We start from the raw sequence: 14316 nt of genomic DNA, 5'->3' as shown, positions 1-14316 counted from the left end.
GTAATTATTGTCATTTTTATTAGTTTAACAGTTTTATTCATTTTAGTACTTCACTAAACGAAAATGAGAAATGTCAACTTGGCAACTAGCTGAAATAAAATAAGTTGAAGTTTTTTAAATTTTAATTTATTCAGTTAAGGTTAATTTTATTTTAAGTAACATTAACAATAATAATAACCCTGCTACGAAAGTCATTTTTTATTCTATTTTCTATTCCATTTCCGTATATACACATGACTTAAACATTTTCCAAGTATTTCTCTGTTTGAGTATTTCCATTAAATGTATGTATATGTACATATAAAACAGTAAAGAAAATGACTTGACTTTAGTCACAATATGATTTCTTAACATATTAGAAAAAAATATATTTATTTGTACTACATTTATACTTATTTTTTATTGGGAACACTTTACAATCAGGTTTTATTTGTAAACATTAGTTAACTACATTAGTTAACTAACTAACTAACAGTGAACAATACTTCTACAGGATTTATTCATCTTTATTAACGTTAATCTCAACATTTACTTGTACATTTTAAGGTCAAAAGTTGTATATGTCATGAACTAACATGAACATGAATATTTGTATTAATTAACATTAACAAAGGTTAATAAATACTGCGAAAATATATATTGCTCATTTATTAATTTATATATGTGTTATAATATATAAAATATATAATTTATATATAACATTTAATATACATTTTATATAAAAATATGACTAGCTTTCAACAGCACGGCAATGTTTAACTGTGCAGTCGTACCAAAGGTGTTTGATTTGATTATATATTCAACTATTCATTTCTAACTATTATACCTCATGAGAGTCATAGAAACTGAAAACACATTACTAAGTAAGTAGTGATGTATTAATCAAGCAAAAATCCAAAATCAAATGAAAAATACCTCAACACATGTCACTACCCATGACTCCAAAACCTAGTGAGATGTTTATTTGTCCCCCAGTGAGAGATAAACACAATAGGTAAAACAGATGCAGGATATAGCCTGCCTGATGAAGATAGTATGTGTCAGAGCAGCAGGAGCGGTTGTGCGCTCGCGTCACATGGAGTAACAAGTGGTCTCTCCATCTGTTTCTCCAGACAACAGCAGCACTGGCTGAGGAAGAGCATCACTAATTCAGTGGGCAGTAGAGCAGCGGTGCAGAGTCACTCAGCGTATGGAAATGCAGTTAGGGTTGTAGGAAGGGATACCAGAGGGGGCTGGGAGACTGAAACACCTGTTTTCTCCACAGAGAAGTGTTTCAGTCGAATCCCACACTTTAATTGAAGGCATAAGACAAGCATCGGCTCTCACAAAGGGGGGATTGAGAAAGCGCAAGGACCATTTGTTGCCGCTCATTTAACTGAGTTCATGTAACAGCCACTCTGACTGACTACCAGAGACGGTATGAGGGGGATGAGACAGTCCACTCGTAAACAATCCGGAAAAATCATAACACTAAATATGGCATCTACAAAAATGAATGTCACTATGCGATTAAAAGAGCCAGTCATGTGTTTTTTCTACTCACTCTAGAACGCGCATGTACATTAGCTGAACCAGCTTGAAAAATATAAACTCACTAAAGAATCAGCTAAAGAAGCTACATTTGAATTTTATTGCTGATTTGAAATTTGTTATTGAAACTCAATCTTGACAAACAGTCTTGGAGATTTGGTTGCATCCGAAATCACATATTTCCCTATTATATAGCAGGTGAAAAGCAGGATATAAACAAAGTAGTTTGTCCAAATTCACAGTAATCATAAAACAGTAACTGGACAACCTACTACTTCTGGAGAGTTTCTGATGTGCACATCTGGTGTAAACTTTAATATCCCATGAGGCCACGGGGGAGGATTTGTGTGTGGCAGTGAAGCGACGCAACTGATGCTGTAGGTCACATAATAGTGACAACGCGACGAATGTAGTACATCCGGAATACAGTCACATTCATACAAAATACACATTACAAAGTAATGACTAATTCAATAAAAGTACCTACTCAGAAAGTATGTGATTTCGGACACAGCCTTGGTCTTGGTCCCTATTCAAGTAGATGAGATACCAATATGGCTGCCAAGAGGACTGACTAGCTTTCAAAGGACTTTGTTGACTCCACCTCTGCAACCTACTACAGGTGTAGTTATTTAGTGCAGTTGACATTCCCTGAATGAGGTGTACAGTACAATTACAGCAATAATAACATCCGCTTCTGATCACATATAGCGAATGCTATACCTGATTTCTTCTCCCAGTACGATTGACAGAGGGTGATTTGGTGGTACTTCTGGGAGATGTTTTGGTGGGCTCAGAGTCGACTCCATTGATCTGGCCCACATTCATCACAGTGCTCATCATGGAGTTGATGGAGGACAGCTCCTCCTCTGTTCTGACTCCAGCTTCATCTTCATGCTCTGGTCTGTCCATTCCATCACAGTCTGCTTCTATAAATGACATGATTACTAAATGACCGTGGCATTTTAACCATTACAATGTGTCTCTTTAGGGACATGACAATTCCGTCATCATTTATTCACACTCAAGTTGTTCCAAAATGTAACATTTTTCAATCATTTTTCCTGATTCTATGAAATTAGTCTAAAAATGTCTAATTTTTTATACTTTTGTATCACAGAAAAAAAATCATTTGGGGTTTGGAAAAGCCTGAAAGTTAGTCAATAATGACAGAATCTTTATTTATTATCTCTTTAAACATGAGTGTGGCATCTCACCTTCAACATATTCTGGTGTATGTGTGGATGGCTGATTGTTAGCAGCCTCTTCTGACAAATGAGATTGTTCATTCACATCAGCAACACCAACACCATTGCTGACAGTCTTTTCAGGGGAGGCACTTTCCATTTCTAAGAATGGAGAATTTGTGTTACTCAGGACTCAATATAACCCAAATTATAACAGATACGCCCATTAATGAATTACTTTTCCCACCTGCAAAAGAAGCCACATGGAAATCATTAAGAGATTATATCTTCTGCAGAAGCTGTGAAGTGTTTTATAAGAGCAACTTTATTTAGCACATGCTCTTATTAATTGTTTTCATAGATTCAAATGGGAAAACTAAAGGTTTCTAATTATAACCAAGTTGAAAACAGTTGTGCTGCTTAATATTTAAGGTGAAACGGTGATAAATTTTTTTTCATGATTCTTTTATGAATAGAAAGTTCAGAAGAACAACATTTATATGAAGTAGAACTGTCACTTTTGATCAATTTAATGCGCCCTTGCTGAATAAATGCCTTAATCTTACTGACCCCAAACTTTTGAACAGAAGTTGAAATATTGGATTTAAAAAGCCTTGCCACAAACATCTCATTTTGAACTGAGCGCTACGCATCGAATTGTCTAAAAGTGAAGATAGGAAAAGCACTGGCTGAGGAGTGTTTGAGGCAGCTGTGGGAGTGTGATACTACAGCGAGAGAGGCCCATCCCAGTGAGGGGGTGGTGCAGGGTGAGGAGACGAGGGAGAGGAAGATGAACGACACATACGTGAGAGCACGGGAGGGGAGAGAAGGAGGGGAAGCAGAGATGGAGGAAAACACTGAGAGAAATGTGAAATGTGAGAAAAGTGTAGAGAGAGGACTGGAAAAGCGAGTCGAGGGACTGGGTGCATGTTCAAACGGAAGAAACTTGGAAGTCTTTCTGCTGTAAAGAGAGGAACAGTAGGGGGGGGTTGGGTTTAGAGTCAAAGCAGGAAGTGGCTGTGTGAGCAGTGGAGGGTAGACGGTTGTCTGCTGTACTCTCTCTTGCTCTAACCATGCGGCCCTGCTGCAGTTAATGTGTGCCGTTGCAGGGTGTGATCTCCTCTGCTGGAGGGGGGAGGGTAGGAAATCCCCCTCCCAGCTCCCACCATCCCAAACTCTGCTCATGTACTTCCACTGGTTGGAAAAGTGTGGACAGAGGAGTTCTGACTATTTGTCCTGACTTTTTCTATATTGGAATTTACTTTGAGGAAAAGAGATGCACATATGGAAGGGTTTAATGCGTGTTCACACTGACTAGAGGGCACTAGGTCACTAATAAAGGTACGGTCACATTTACCGTTGCTCTGCGAATTGGAGTCATTTTAATTGGAATCCGTGCGAATGGTACGACCTGGATTTTTGAGTGATTTCGCTCATGCTCAAGTTGGTCAAGCGATTTTGCCACGCTCACCAAAAAAAAAAAACCTTTTCTTGGTTTGAAAGTGACTTCTGTGTGAGCAGTGCTTCATACTTAACTACTTAACTTCTCTAATATGACTGCACCTTTTAAGCATTCCTATAGCTGGATGCCCTAACGTTACTGGTGGGACACATAACTGACCGTAGCTTTTAAAAAATATGTTCTCAAATGAGATCTATTCTGCTAGAAATTAAAAATTCACATGGATCAGGGTATCTGCACAATTTTTAAAGTCAAATTTAAGGCTTTTTAAGACCTTTTTAAGACCTGAAGAAATCAAAATTAATACCGTACATTAGGGGTGCGCAATATTGACAAAAATATGTCTAGATATTTTCAAAGTTTTGTTGATAATAATTAGATGATATTTTACTGATTGTGTTTTTGTACTGGTACCCTGGCTGGTTTAGGCCTGTTGTTGACAGAAGACTACTCACACACACCGACACACAGCTTTTCCAAAGTTGGATTTGGCCAGGCTCTAACTATAAACAGGAGAAATATCCTCTCAAAACATCGTATAATTTTAACGTTTTAATTAAATGATCCTTTAAATATGAAACTGAAACCACCAGTAGGTGGCGGCACGTCACTGTCTTAATAAGCGAGTTGTTGGAGTCATTTATTCAACCGATTTGATATTGCACACTCCTAAGCACATAAAGAATGAACTTACAAATTACCTGACATTTACTCGTTTTCTTCTCTCCTCTCGCGTGCAGGAGACAGATGTAGGCTACTGCCGCAAGTGACGCGAATTGTCACGTGAACAAGCAAATCCAAAAAATAATACGTAGGCCTACGCTAATTAGATAGTTTTAATTTCGAAAGCATTTAGATAAGTCTAATTCAAAGTGTCATCTAAAATTTAAGACCTTTCATAAGTAAAAATAAGATTTTTTTTTAAATATATATTTTTAAGACTTTTTATGGCCTTAAATTAAAAAAATCTAATTTAAGACCTTTTAAGACTTTTTAAGGATCCGCGGGGACCCTGATGGATGTATAAGAATATCAGTAGTGAATAATGTATCATATAATTAAAATGAACAACTATCAGAGTTTGAATCAAACTCGCTTAGAATGACATGAAATTCTAACCCATTTTTCCCATTGTTTTGTTGTATGTGGGCACAGACAAATCAAATAATCTGTAAAATCTCTATTGTGTTGTCTCTCATTTGCATAAAGCTAAGTATGCCCAAATTGCATCACCAATGGTTGCTGTTGTTTATGTTGACGGAAATCGTCCACTCTCAGATACCGAAGGTTTCGCTATAAAAGCCTTTAGTCATTCAAAAATATACTGCGTCCTTGCTGAATAAATGCATTAATATCTTTCAAAAAATCCGCAATCTATTGAGAATTTTTATAAGTGAATAAGAGGGATAAATGGATCATTTAGAGTGTGTGGACTAGGCTCAATCAGCCTCACAGATGCAGCGTATAAGTGCTGAAAGCTGAGATAGCAATACAGCATAGATCCAGAGATTATCTGAGATTAATGAGCTGTTATTAGCCAAGCATATATGGACTAACTGAGAGGGTTAGGATTAAAGACAGTAATTAATTAGCCACTGGAGCTAATGACGACAGATGGGCGTCAGTTAAACACATCATCATATGGTTCATACATAGGACTAATATGATAGCAAAATATTTGGTATGTGAGACAGAAAATCAAATGAACTGGCAGGAGGTAAACAAAAAGTTAAAAAAGATTAATTCAAGAAACGATACACACTAACGTTCGAAAGTTAAAGGATGGTCACCCAAACATTTTTATTAGACCTTATGCACCAGAGAAAAAAGCATCCATCTTTAATATTTTGTCTTTAAACTTCCGTTTTTGCGGTAGCTCTGTATAATTCTATGGCATCGCTGTTGAAGAGTAATTAGCTGGAAAAGTTTTTTAGTACTGTAGAGTTAGCAAAAGTTACCATGAGCACTGTAATGTTTGAAGCACATGTCAGAACAAATGTCAGTAGACCGAGAAGATTCTAAAACGAGCGGTTCATTCATAAATACGTAAGATATTACCTTCATGCTGTGGAAATACAAGCCGGAAGACAGAGCACAACGAGTGCAGCGCTGAAAAGGGGCGGAGCTACATAAGGTCTATTTATGTAAAGGAAAATCTAGATTTCCACCCATTTGATTTGTTGTTGTGAGCGGTTGCCAGGGTGTTGCCATGAGACTGCTAAAGCATTCTGAGTGACATTAGCAAGTTGCATTGTGGTTGCCAGGGTGTTCTGGGCAGTTGTGTCCAAGTCAAACAAACCCATCCCAGGTTTCTATGATATTCTCATCCCTAGATAATACTTCGTAGTGGTTTGTTTTGATGTAAAAGCTATATAAAATAGAGCATAAAGAAAAGTATGGAAAATAATATAACAGTGATGCTAGCTTAATAAGCACCAGTAATAATTCAAGAAACATTATACATGTAAAAGAACAAAAAGGACAAATAGAAAAAAAGGAGTGCTGATGCTCTGATACACACTGTCCAGGCAAGCACATGACCTCTTACATCTACAGGCTATAAAAGTGTCTTAGTTAATGGGAGTGTGGGGATTATACAGACCTTCCCTCCTACTGGGAACAGATAACACTGGATAATGATGAGTCCATCTGCCCCTGACCATCACTCTCTTTTACACACTCACACTACAAGGTAAATCAGTAGGAAGACAGAAACCAGAAGAAGAGGTATATATGCCCAACCTCTGAAGAAAACATGGGCTTAGCTATGGTCTAAAACCTAGTGAGCAGCCTATATAGACAGCTACCTTTTAAGGCAGCATCTTAACTATCATGAAACCACATATGTGACAGATCTGAAAAGCTCTACATTAGTGCTCTGCACTGGAAACTCAACTCTTAATTGATTCCAACAGAATTAGGCATTAGCATGTTGCTAAGCTAACAAACTCGACCAAACATTAAGAAAACATTTCACACACAAATAACTATGTGTATTACCAACATTTCTCTCACCTCCACCATCTTGGATTTATTCTTTTCACTGAGTTTGTTGCAATGCATTCTGGGTTTGCTCAACTAGGTTTTGGAGCACAGAAATAAACTTTCTCAAATCCCAAGGAATGACCCAACAGCATGAATGCTCGCAGTAGATTTATGTTTTCATTCAGAATGCTCTTGACCATTTTGTTCCTCTTTTCTTTCATAAGTACACAGAGGAGTGGAAATTCTGAACACCTCCCCCCCCCCCCCCCCCCCATGTTCCACCAGAGAGAAAGCGGGGAACTTGTGCATTTCCTGTTTGGTGTGGTGGCTGGGAAGTTCTGGGGAATGCTGAGCCATTATTCTCCTTTGCTTCCTCTACACTGCAGAGATCCCCCTGTTCTTCCCTGTTATCATCCTCCATCTTACAGGCCATCCTCCATCTCACTTATATTCCTCCTCCCAACTACCTACCCTCCATCTCTTCTCACTTTGAAAAATTTGCATCTCAACATACGAAATACTATTTGATATCAAAATAAAGATGTTCCATACCAACACACACAACCTATGTAAAATTTTAAATTCAGTCTTCTAATCCTATATGACTTCCTTTCTTCCATGTTTTTGTCCGTACAATGAAAGTCAATAGGTTTCAGTGTTGTTAGGTTCCCAATGTTTAAAATAATTCGTTTATGTTCCACAGACGAAATTAAGTCTTTCAGATTGTTAACAACATGAAGGTGAATTAATCTTTTAATAAAGGTTCAGCAACACCTCCTGACTATCCACATGGATGTACTGTTGTCAGGCAACTCTATATGGGCATACAAATGCAATAATAATTTTATTTAAAATATTTTATGCCTACAGTGTAAAAAAACAAAAGAAAAAGAATCCTGCAAAATTTATGAATATTAAAAAACGGCAGCAGAACCATATTAAGTAATATGGGGTTAATATACCAATCTACTTGACCAAAAAAAAAAACCCATAAAATGTACTGATAACCACCATGATAATACAGGTGGTACAACAGAAAACCACATGATGAATCAGAGTTCATAAAACTCAAATATAGACGGTGCACAGTGTCATAACACTATCAGGGTAACACACTAAAATAAATATTCACTAAATAAAATCAAATGCAACCCAAAACACCCTAATGTACATTATTACTGATAACAAAAAAAAGAAAAAGAAAAACTATTTATATAAATATAATCACATGTAATTTGTGATGCAGGGATTTCTGAGAATGTCCTTTTACTGTTTTTCACTGTAAATTATACAGCACTTACCATAAACCATACATTTGTCCGTATTTTACATATAATGCAATGTTAAACCATTTTCAGTTTTTCATCCTATGTGGTAATGTAACTTACTGTTATCCAATTAACACGATTTTACAGTAGAATTTATTTTTATGTAAAAATTAAAATTTTTTTACAATGTATGGATAAAGGGATTTGAATCTAAACCCAACACCTATACACACACACACACACACACACACACAGAATGGTCAGTAGTGTCAGGTGCCTTTTGAATATTTACCCATTTTAAGATTTGGGCTAAACACGTCACAGGGTCATGGAGTCACAGGGTTACGGGCACAGGATGAGGGACAGCGACCTCTGCTCATACTAAAAGAAAGCAAAACACACACCCACACACAATTACTACACACACAATGCAAGTGTTACACTGCAAGAAAGCCGTATACACCAAGCGAGTGTTATGTTTAAAAAAAGCACACATAACACAAGAGTTAAAGGGAGCCGAGCCGCTGAGTAAGCGTGAAAATGAATGCGAGGTGTTTCCCTTCGGGATTAAAATGAGAAATCCTTCAGGCTATGAGGGGCTTGTGGATTCAGAGCACGTTTTCCCATGAGGCGAGGTCCGAGAAGAGACAGCGGCCTGAAAAGGCCACATGAGAAAGAGTGACATCATTTCAGATGTGCTCTCTGTAGTGTAAAGGTAACAGGAGAGATCCAGCCTCAGGCCTCTTGTTCAGCTGGTAAACTGAAACGGGCTGCCATCACATAACACAAAGTCACATGCACTGCCAAGTTTCCTCTCTGGTGAGTGCAGGAGCCAGTGCTGTAGGCATCTGTATGGAACATTACTACTGCTTTTACAATAGCATATCACAAGAGCTGGTATTAAAAGACCCAAGAACAAAGGGAGGCAGAAGAGTGTGAGGATGAGGGGATAGAGAGACGGATGACGTTACGGGGATGGATGGAAGGCAGATGGATGAAGCTTAAGGTTGTCAGGATGTGCAAAACAGGCTTATTTCAAATTATCCAGTCAGGAAAAACATATTTTTGCCTGACAGACATTCATGTGATACCATGGACACAAATAAAGTGGGTTAAAGTGCAAAGCGTGGACATTTTTTACAGCAAATAAGCTAATGTGATACGGCATGATGGAGCTTATGCGGGCAATACAAATTTGAGTTCCCCAGTTCGATTCACACTTTTGTTTTTTGTCTCCTCTTAATAAAGTTTTGTTTCGTGCTCCTCTAAGGTTTTGATTTTGTCCAAATTAATCAGAGAAAAAATATGTGTAATGACAATAATTAAACTATTTTAATTAAAGCATATTCTTAATGAAAATATGATGACAAAAAATAAGCTGCTGAATAAAAACACTAACAATGATCCTGTCCAAAACTGTTACAGATTGTCTTTTTTCGTCATTCATACATCTTTTTTCTACGTCTTTTTTCAACTAAAATGTTATTTACACTAAATTAAAAAAATTATTTTCCACTGTGAAACATAATCGCTCAAAGGTTTATCTTCTGTAAGAATTTTTTTTTTTTTTTGTAAAAATACTACAAAAATGTATTAAACTTTCTACAAAAAAAATTTTCACCATTAATAATAATGAGAAATGCTTATTGAGCATCAAATCAGCATATTCAAATGATTTCTGAAGGATCATGTGACACTGAAGACTGGAGTAATGATGCTGAAAATTCATCTTTGCCATCACAGGAATAAAGTGCATTTAAAATATATTCAAGTAGAAAACAAATATTTGAAACTATAATAATATTTCACAATATTATACTGTTTTTACTGTATTTTTGAAAAATAAATAAATGCAGCCTTGAGCATAAAAGACTTCTTTCAAAAACATCAATAAATGATACAGACAAAAAACTTTTGAACGGTAGCATATATGCAATTTTAGTCCAAAAGCAACAATGACAAAAGCTAATACATTTTACATAATATAACTGACTAAATATAAAGAACATTTTTATCCAAAATAAATAAATAAATAAATAAATAAATAATGACGCCAAAAATGTTTTAACAACTCAAGGTAATGTGTTCGGTTCCCAGGGAAATACTGATAAAAAATATAAACAAATGAATAAATGTAAAAGTAAGCAGGTCAGGACATAAGCACGTCGCTGGTACAAAAGCTCTTAAGAAGGCCAAAACAACAGGGGGGAAAAAAACTGAAAAAAGAAAGAGTGTGTGTCTGAGGCAAGAGTGTGTCAAAGCTCTTGCATCCCTGTGTGACAGGCACAGGCAAGTGTTGGATTGTGGGCAGGTGTTGGCTCATGGGGCTATCGCGTTCTGCTGCCTCTACACTCCACACTGTTCCTGTATCAGTTTCAGCATGTGTGTATGTGTGTTTGTGTTGAGTGGGGGAGGTGTCAGAATAGAAGGGTCTCGGTGGGGATGGGGGCTACAGTGCGCCGAGAACCAGGAGGAGGATTCCTGACGAGAGGAGAGGTTTCTGGTTTAACTGGTTCTGCTGCTCAGCTCTCTCTCACTCTCTCTTTCTCTGGGTGGTTCTCCTCCTCCTACATCCTAACAAACTCTATCTTATTTCATCACAAACTTCTGCTGCATTTCCTGCACAATTTCCTTTTCTGCAATCTTATCCAGGCAACAAACAAAAAAAAGAACCGAACATGATGAGTTCAAAATGATAAAAAACGTAATTCTTCTTCATATAAAAATAAAATAAAATAGAAAATCTGTGTTTTACAACATAATAGCTAGTTTCTAGCAACTCTAAATATGGTTTAGGTGTTTGGCCAACTGGAGAACCAGCTGTTGGGCACCTGGCTGAGCTGGCAGACCAGCTTGGACCAGATAGACACCAACTATCATGTTCCAAAACACAGCTATCGCTTTAGGCTGGTTTCAGCTGGATTTTCCAGCAGGTGAGGGAGTAGTTAAAGACCGAGACAAATCAAGAAATGTGCTTGAAACTCTGATTGGAATGAACACAAGGGGTTAACAGGGAAGAAGAGGAGGAGGCCCTTGGCAAAGCAGCACTCAGCTGTCACTCCAAACAGGTGGCCCTGACGTGACCTTTGGCTTTTATTGCATACAGCAACCATTTTGTTTCAGGCAACCAGGCCAGGAGCTCCAGCAAAAACCATGACATCACACATGGAGGATGAACTTCAGTGAGAAGTCATTAAGATCCAAAAATATGGTTTGGATGAAGGGATGCTCACGGTGTTTGATGCATGTGCTACTGGCTATTACGCAATCATAAAAAGGGCCTACAATTTTGAGCGATGGTGAAAACTGTTGTCATGTTATGGCCAATTTTAAAATGGTAAATGGACTGCATTTATATAGCGCTTTCAACAGACCCATGGCCACCAAAGCGCTTTACATATTGCGTCACATTCATTCACTCATTCATACACCGACGGCGGTGTCAGCCATGCAAGGCGCCGTCCAGCTCGTCGGGAGCAGCTGGGGTTAGTTGTCTTGCTCATGGACACCTCGACACGTGGAACCGGGGATGGAACCACCAACCTTCCAGTTTGTAGACAACCTACATGAACCAATGAGCCACTGCCGCCCGACAAAAAATCAAACACTAAAAACTAAAATCAGTCATTTTAAATGCTACAAGCAGTGTTATTTTAGTATCACTGATATACCATTATAGTTTTTGTTAATATTTTCAATTAGATTTTTTTTATATATATTTTGTGATCATGTTTAATTTTAAAGTTAATTTAATGAAAATTAATGAAAACTATCATTGTTTTAGTTTATTAAGCCCACTTCAACTAAAACGAAAATTAGAAATGTTGCCCTGCCAACTACCTGAAAGTTTTTATATTTTATTTTATTTTAGTTAATGATTTTTTATGGTTTTATTCTGATATTCATTTCAGATTTGCAAAATATTGTTTAACAGTGTTATTAAATTATGACTGTTTTATAAACATTAATAATTTTAAACAAAAGTGAGGCGAAGGTAATCAAAAAGGTAAAAACAGGGGAGCATGAACAATTAAATATCAAATTGTGAACAAAAATGATATATACACAAAAAAAAACTGGTACTTATATTGTGTATCAAGTGATATATTGTGTAGTCATATACTAATGTACTTCGAACATTTCTCTCTTACATGAGAGAAAACGACACTGAACAGCACACTGATTTCAATTACTCATATTTAACTACCCAAATTATTTTTCGTTATGGGTTTGGCTAATTGAAAACTTTAATTTCGGTTCATTTTCAGTGATCCGCTAAAATGTTAATTATGGTGCATCACTAATGTCGAAGATTATTTTAGAGAAGAAAAATTCACCCACATGCAAACACTCTTTTGGTCTGTGCAACCAGAGCGTAACCATCCATTCACTGTGAGGAGACCCTAACTTCCTCTGTCACATACAGCTGCTGTCCTGTGATGTGACACACGCTGCAGTATAGCAGACTGAGCTCTCTGAACTACCACCCATTTCCAGCACTGTGCATTCCAGGCTATTTAAAACTCAATCCCAGTGCAGATTTACCCAAGCGTACACTTCTGGTCATTATTTCACAAACCTCCCCCCAACCCCAACCCCACCACCACCCTGATCTCTCTCCATCTCACCGTCTTTCTCTAAACCCATCTGCAGAAGAGGGCCATCCTCTGCAGCGGAATGAATCGTTCGGTGAAGGATTTGAGGTTTGAGGCCTCACAGACAGCCACTGTCTCGGGCCAGACAATACAGTGTATTGCCCAGTGAGCTGAAGTAGGTCAGAAAGTGTATTTGGCAGTGTAACGCATGTTTACGCTCGCTGTCTCCACTGCAGAACTCGCAGCCTCCCGCCTGCACGCAGGCATGCCAGCTCCCTCTGCTTCTGTGTCTGTTATATCCACCCCGACCGGCCCTCTGTCCTTCTCCACCCACCTTCAACTGAGTCCTTATCATCAGACACAGACTTTGTCTATTCAGCACACCCACTCTTGCGCCTCTGAATGAGCATGCATGCATGCATGAGCTCGCATGCACGCAGACTACTTCTGCATAAAATGAGTCACCAATGGGGCTTAATTATAAACTACACATGGGCTTTTCATCTCAAGAATGTTCTTCTGCTCAAATGTGACCGTTGTGTCCATCTCCTCAGGGCAACCCTGATCAAAGTACAGGGCCACATCACTGAACGCTGGTCACCATAGAAACCACCATTCACTGACTCCTCCACAGAGTCCCACCCCCGAAGCCCCACCCCTCCTCGAGGGCCCTGCCGTTTAATACGACCAATCCAGTCAGAGCAGTCAGGTGACACTGCAAGGCTTATTTGAGCAAGTAACTGCTGGAAACAGCCGGAGGTTGTCTGTCAACCACATGGCGCTTGTCAAAAGCTAGAACGGAGAAAAGCAAACTGCCTTTGCGAAAATAATCCACTGTGCTCGCGCATACACAACAGCCATTGCTGAAATAAGTAAGACTTTGTGTAAGAGCGGCTCTGGTGCCAGTGGAAAGACCGCTATTCTGAGGGTGTAACATACAGGAGACGTTTGGAAGGGGGAAGTGCAAAGATGGTCTCCATTCAGCGTAAGCCATTAGGATTAAAGGGTTAGTTCACCCAAAAATGAAAATTCTGTCATTAATTACTCACCCTCATGTCGTTACAAACCTGTAAAAGTTGCGTTCATCTTCAGAACACAAATGAATAGGGGTGTAACATTCATCAACTACATCGATGTATCGATTTATATTCCTACGATCCAACTACATCGATCTGTGCTCGGCAAGTTGGTCTTCCGGACGACATATATCGATCTAACATCGTTTTAAAAGGTAATGAATCGATTGTATCGATACTAGGAAATAACGCATTGGATTTAAGCACGTCAGA

General features: G+C 38.2%; 1 protein-coding gene across 2 annotated transcripts in view; it reads right to left on the bottom strand.

Moving 5' to 3' along the window:
- Nucleotides 1–14316, bottom strand: part of rreb1b (ras responsive element binding protein 1b) — a 37206-nt gene that overhangs the window by 13226 nt on the left and 9664 nt on the right. For both annotated transcript variants that reach the window (XM_084411161.1, XM_084411162.1), the window contains exons 2-4: nucleotides 8725–8813; nucleotides 2748–2879; nucleotides 2254–2459 (exon numbers count right to left, since the gene is read on the bottom strand). In XM_084411161.1, the coding sequence (XP_084267287.1) occupies nucleotides 2254–2459; nucleotides 2748–2879; nucleotides 8725–8728 (342 nt within the window). In that variant the 5' untranslated portion in view covers nucleotides 8729–8813. The remainder of the gene's footprint in view (nucleotides 1–2253; nucleotides 2460–2747; nucleotides 2880–8724; nucleotides 8814–14316) is intronic.

The sequence above is a fragment of the Rutilus rutilus genome (genome assembly GCF_951802725.1).
Source record: "Rutilus rutilus genome assembly, chromosome: 6".
NCBI classification, from domain to species: domain Eukaryota; kingdom Metazoa; phylum Chordata; class Actinopteri; order Cypriniformes; family Leuciscidae; genus Rutilus; species Rutilus rutilus.
The sequence above is the reverse complement of the archived record's forward strand: the minus strand, read 5'-3'. Positions and strand labels throughout refer to the sequence as shown.